General features: G+C 50.2%; 1 protein-coding gene across 1 annotated transcript; it reads left to right on the top strand.

Annotated features, from left to right (window-relative positions):
* Window positions 1–504: 504 nt before the first annotated feature.
* LOC123988158 lies at window positions 505–1,527 on the top strand. Its single transcript, XM_046287200.1, has one exon. It carries the CDS (start codon window positions 505–507, stop codon window positions 1,525–1,527), a length of 1,023 nt encoding a protein of 340 aa, XP_046143156.1.
* The last annotated feature ends 4,071 nt before the right edge of the window (window positions 1,528–5,598 follow it).

A 5,598-nucleotide genomic window follows, 5' to 3' on the forward strand; every position in this document is an offset into this window, starting at 1 on the left:
GGGCGCCTAAACGCACCAGTGCGGAAACCACCACCCCTAGTCCCTCGGACCACCAGGGCAAAAAACCCAAGGTCTCTCACCAAGAGTCCTATGCCCAGGCTATCCGAGGTATTAAAAGACTAGCAGTAGTTCCGGCAAACTACCCGGATAGCAAACTGGGAGCAGAGGAGGCGATCCTGTTCACGAAACAGATCAGAAAGCAAATCCTCGATCTCCCAGACGACACCAGAGCCCCCATTTTTACGGGCTCATGGGAACGCGTCGAGACGATAATCTTCAGGTGCGCGGATGAACCAACCGGAGACTGGCTTAAAAGCCTCGCCTCAGACTTCAGAATTGGGGAGAGCACTCTACGTGTACTGCCGGTCGATGAGCTGCCCAAACGCCATCGAGTGGTAGTGCACGTAGAGGAACCTGGTATGGTGGCCCAGAACTAGGAAAAAAGAGACAAGGAACCTACTAAAAAGCCTCCAGGGGAGTTACCTGAGAGCCATTGTAGGTTCCATGAGAACCACACCCACGGCCGCATTGCAAGCGGCCTTAGGGTGTCCCCCCCTTGAGCACGTCATAACAAGCGTTGCCAAACTCTCAGCATACAGATTACAATGTCTGGGGGAATGGAAGAGCACCAGTAACGGGCACACGGCACTGGAGTTCCTACATAACCCCCCATTCACACTTATGCAAGACAGAATCCCCAGGAAGTACCAGCTGCGAAGTACCTTCAAGGTCCTAACACCAGCTAGGGACGACTGGAAGAAACCAGGATTTCCGAACAACTTGGGCACTGACATCTGGTACACGGATGGCTCAGGAAACAATAACCGCTTCGGAGCAGGTTTCTATGGCCCGAAGATGGGACACAGAACCAGCCTCCCTCTGGGGGAACTAGCCACGGTTTTCCAAGCCGAGGTTCTAGCGATCACAGAATGCGCGAAACTACAGATCTCATTAGGAGTTAAGTATAGAAAGATTTGCATCTGCTCAGATAGCAGAGCAGCCATAAACGCCCTTGCAAAGACCAGCACGGAATCTTCCACCGTCTGGGAAGGCATGCAAGCTTTATCACAACTCAACAAGCTGAACAAAATCACCCTCATATGGATCCCTGGACACCAAGGTTTACAGGACAATGAGATAGCCGACGGTCTGGCAAAACTGGGCACCCTTGAGAGCCCGGTACAGCAGATAGTAGGTGTGCCCTTTGTCCTTGGGAAAAAACACATCAAAGAGAGCCTGGAAAGGCAACACCTAACATCCTGGACGGAAGAAACGGCCTGCCGCCAGGCAAAGCTCTTGATACAACACCCATCAGTCAGCAGAACCAATGAGCTCGTGGCCATGAGCAGAGCAAAGATAAGGACCTGTATAGGCCTCCTCATCGGCCACACGACACTACGGGCACATTTACACAAACTCGACCTAGCTGAACAAATAAACTGCCGGCTATGCGGAGAAGAGAAAGAGGACAGCATACACATACTATGCCGATGTCCTGTTCTAGCTCTGAAAAGATACAGAATCTGAGGTAAGATGTTCCTACGCCCCAACGATCTTAAGGGGGCTAAGATGAGTAGCCTGTGCGGCCTGGTCGTGAACGCCGGGCTGGGCCTCACCGAATGAACCCAACAAACCAGCGGGATGTCACAAAAGAACTCTTAGATTTAGGTGACTTTAGGGGTATCCCATTTCCCCACCCGCTACTTCTACTACTACTACTACTACTACCGATTTGTTCCCACAGACCAATGTTTATTTAAGAACAACATCATTATTACTATATCTACATTAGATAGGTAATATACTTTTAATAACAATATCATTCCTATTATATATCCATTAGATATAGTGTAATATACTGATTCCTTACCATAGATAATTGTACATTTGATAACAATATCATTATTACTATATATTCATTAGATACAATGTAATATACTGATCCCTTCCCACAGATCAATGTACACTTAATAACAACATCGTTGATACTATATCTACATTGGATATGATGTAATGTACTAATGCCTTTCCACAGATCAATGTACATATAATAACAGTATTGTTATTACTATATCTACATTAGATATAATGTAATATACTGATTTGTTCCCACAGACCAATGTTTATTTAAGAACAATATCATTATTACTATATCTACATTAGATATAATGTGATACACTGATCCCTTCCCACAGATCAATGTACATATAATAGCAGTATCGTTATTACTATATCTACATTAGATATGTAATATACATTTAATAACAATATCATTATTACTATATCTACATTAGATCTATTGTAATATACTGATCCCTTCCCACAGATCAATGTACACATAATAACAACATCATTGTTACTATATTTGCATTAGATATGTAATATATATTTAATAACAATATCATTATTGCTATATCTACATTGTATCTAATGTAATATACCGATTCCTTCCCACAGATCAATGTACATTTGATAACAATATCATTATTACTTTATCTACGTTAGATATAATGCAATATACCGACCCCTTCCCACTGGTCAATGCACAGATTGTAACATTATCGTCATTACTATTGTAACCCATCGATTAGGCCATCGATACGTCATATAGTGTAGGGGCCCGTACGGCCGGCTCCGCTATCATGTCACGGTACGAATCGCGCAAGCGTAAGATTCCCCTTCGCTGCCTAGAGCACCGAGCGAGGTGCCTGCCGATCGGCGGAATGAGCACTTGACGTCTAGGCTCCAATGAGTACAGACGCACAACAAGCTCAGATGAAATCAAGTAAGAGAAACGCACTCTTCGCAAGCCAGCCGGCTGTTACGAAATCCCGTACTCTGGCTTTGCTTCCGAGATTGCTCTCATGCCACACCAGCAACCTGAAACAGCTTTCCTGTTCAACTGGACTCTTAAGGGTCCAAGAGAATCAGAAATCTGCGTAAGCAAGTGGTGCGGGATGATCGAGACAGTCGGTGCTTCCGGGTTAAATCCGAATAGATTCTTTCCGGAACTCGACTGCAGGTCTCCCAATTAACGTAAAGTATTGAACGTAGAGATTGTTGACGAGCGCAAGTAAACGCAGAGCGTAACGGTCGGATTGTATGTGTGTGTGTGTGAACGTGACACGCGGGTCAAGGACACACTTTCCGAGAATGCCTCGTATGTTGAAGCGCGAGTGTAACAGTCGAGAGTTGGTAAATTGTCTATGTTAAAACCAAGAGTCTAGAATAAAATTCTCTGTGATATTCTCCTCTCGACAAATCTGAGCGTTTCCCCTTTATTGCTTTCCCCCTTCTCTCTCCTACGATAACGTGCTCCTGAAAAAGAGCACGGTTACAATTGGCGCCCGAACAGGGGACTGGATAACTGGACGTTCAGATTGAAAGAGAGGTAAACCACAGAGAAAATGAGCAAGGGAACGCGAGCGAAAGCAAAAACCCAAGCGAGTGTAGACCGCGACGCGTCGACTGATCGGGACGAGCGAGCGGAGGAAATAGACGCGACGGGATTCTTCAATATGCCGCGAATTCCACGATCGCCGGTAACAAACCCCGCGAATCAGAGTCCAGCGAACCAGGGGGACGCGGGAGTGAGCGCTCCGAGCCTCGCGGATCAGGAGACCCAGGGCGCTATGACCCTGAACGAGGTCGCGAAACTAATCCAGGAGACACAAAATAAACAAGAACAACGGATCGAACAGTTATAAAGAACCGTCATGGCCAAGGTCGATACGGTCGTTAGCCGCGAATGCGAAGCCCTGTTCCAAACGGTTACGGTGTTTCACAAAGAGGTTCGTAAGGAGATTTTGAAATTCCTGGATTCGTTGGCACACTTCGAGGGCGCGCTTGCGAACAGGCAAGAGCAGGTAGCAGACCCTACTCCGGTTTCTCAGACGAATACAGGCGCGGAGGAAAATCCGATCACGCGGGAAAACCCGAGCAACGTTGCAAACGGGGATGCACTAAATAACGCGAGGCCCCAGGGAAGGCTATTCACCGTGAAACCCCAGCTGCCAACCTTCGAAGGGAAATCCGGGGAACGCCCACCAAAGTTTTTGCACGAGTTGGAGAGATTTGTAAAAGTCGCAAGAGTCTCAGATAGCGAGATCCAGGTGATTATAGACCAGGCACTGAAGGGGTTTGCTAGCGAATGGTAGGATCTAATCTCGGGGGAAGTTCACACATGGGACGACTTCCGGACAAGATTCCTGGCCCAATTCTGGGGCTTGGCATCCCAACGGAGCGTCTGCCGTGAACTTGAATCGGGTTTTTTCCGTGCGGACCAGGGCATCACGCGAGTCCAATACGCCATGCGCCTGATAGGAGACGCTAGGGATCTTACGCCAAGGAGGACGGACGACGAAATAGTGCAGACGCTCGCGACGCACTTTAACCAGGCGGTATACGACGCGGTCCTAATGCAAAATATGGAGTCGGTGGACGCGTTCCTAACACTGCTAGAGAGGTGGGATAAAGGGGGCGTGCTCAATTCGACATCGGCATTAACCGCGAAAACCGCTACTTGCGACCCAGCGAAACAAGGCCGACCCAGCCGGCCAAGAACCCACCCCTGTCGGACCGCAGGCCCGATCCAACGGCCAGAACCGTACAGGTGGGCCCGAGCGAGGTGGATCGTGTCAGGAACGAACCCCGACCCGACGGACCACCGGCGAGAATTCGAGTCGTGGACTTAGAGAACCGCGGGTCCGAGCAGGCGTCGGGAAACGAGCAGTAAGGGCCTCCTGCAAAGGGGTGAGCAAATCCCCGCGCAAACCCCGGAGGTCCCGAAGAAGGAGGAGGGGAAGTAATACAGTTTCGACCACGGTAAATGAAGAGGCGCACGCAGTGGAGAGATGTACGAGGCAACGTAAGGAGCAACGCAGCCGACCTACAGTCGAGGTGTCGCAGAGCAAGGTCGTGGGATTCCCGTCACAGACGATGTTTCCCGATCTGAAAGAGGAGCTCTCGCGAACCGACCAGGTGGTGCGAGCCCCAGCCGCGATACGTCGCAGCCCCGAAGTCCGCGTACTGGTGAACGCCATTGCCGATATCGAAGAGGAGACTGTGATGCCATCCAAGGCGCGGAGGAGCGTGGGACCGAGCGCTGAGAGCCTGATGAGCGCGCGAATCTTGGACACGTTGGCGTCCTGCTGCGCCACCGCTGGAACAAGGCGAAAGGCTGAGGAGCGCCATTATTGAGGACCGGGTGAACGTCCCAATCTCCCTGAACCAGAGGGAATTGGTCGACGAACCTGAAGGAGAGGCCGTGATGTTATCCGACCCAGGGAGGAGCGCGGAACCGACCATCGGAAGGTCGATGAGCTAGCGCCTCGCGACGCCATGTTAGGACAACCCATGACACGCATCACCATGCCGGACGAGGGGATACCAGCATACGCCGGATGCCTGACGCTGTCAGTTTCCACTCGAGAGGATTTCGAACTGTTCAAACCAAGGAAGCCAATCCACGTGCCCGACGTAAGCTACGCACGTCCGCACGTGGCCCGCGCCGGGTCACCTGTCCATGTCGGCAGGGGGATCCAAGCAACGGCTCGTCGGTGCAAGGGGCCTGTGCAGACCCCGGCCATCTCGGTTCGA

This window comes from Osmia bicornis, chromosome 9 (assembly GCF_907164935.1).
Source record: "Osmia bicornis bicornis chromosome 9, iOsmBic2.1, whole genome shotgun sequence".
Taxonomy (NCBI): Eukaryota; Metazoa; Arthropoda; class Insecta; order Hymenoptera; family Megachilidae; genus Osmia; species Osmia bicornis.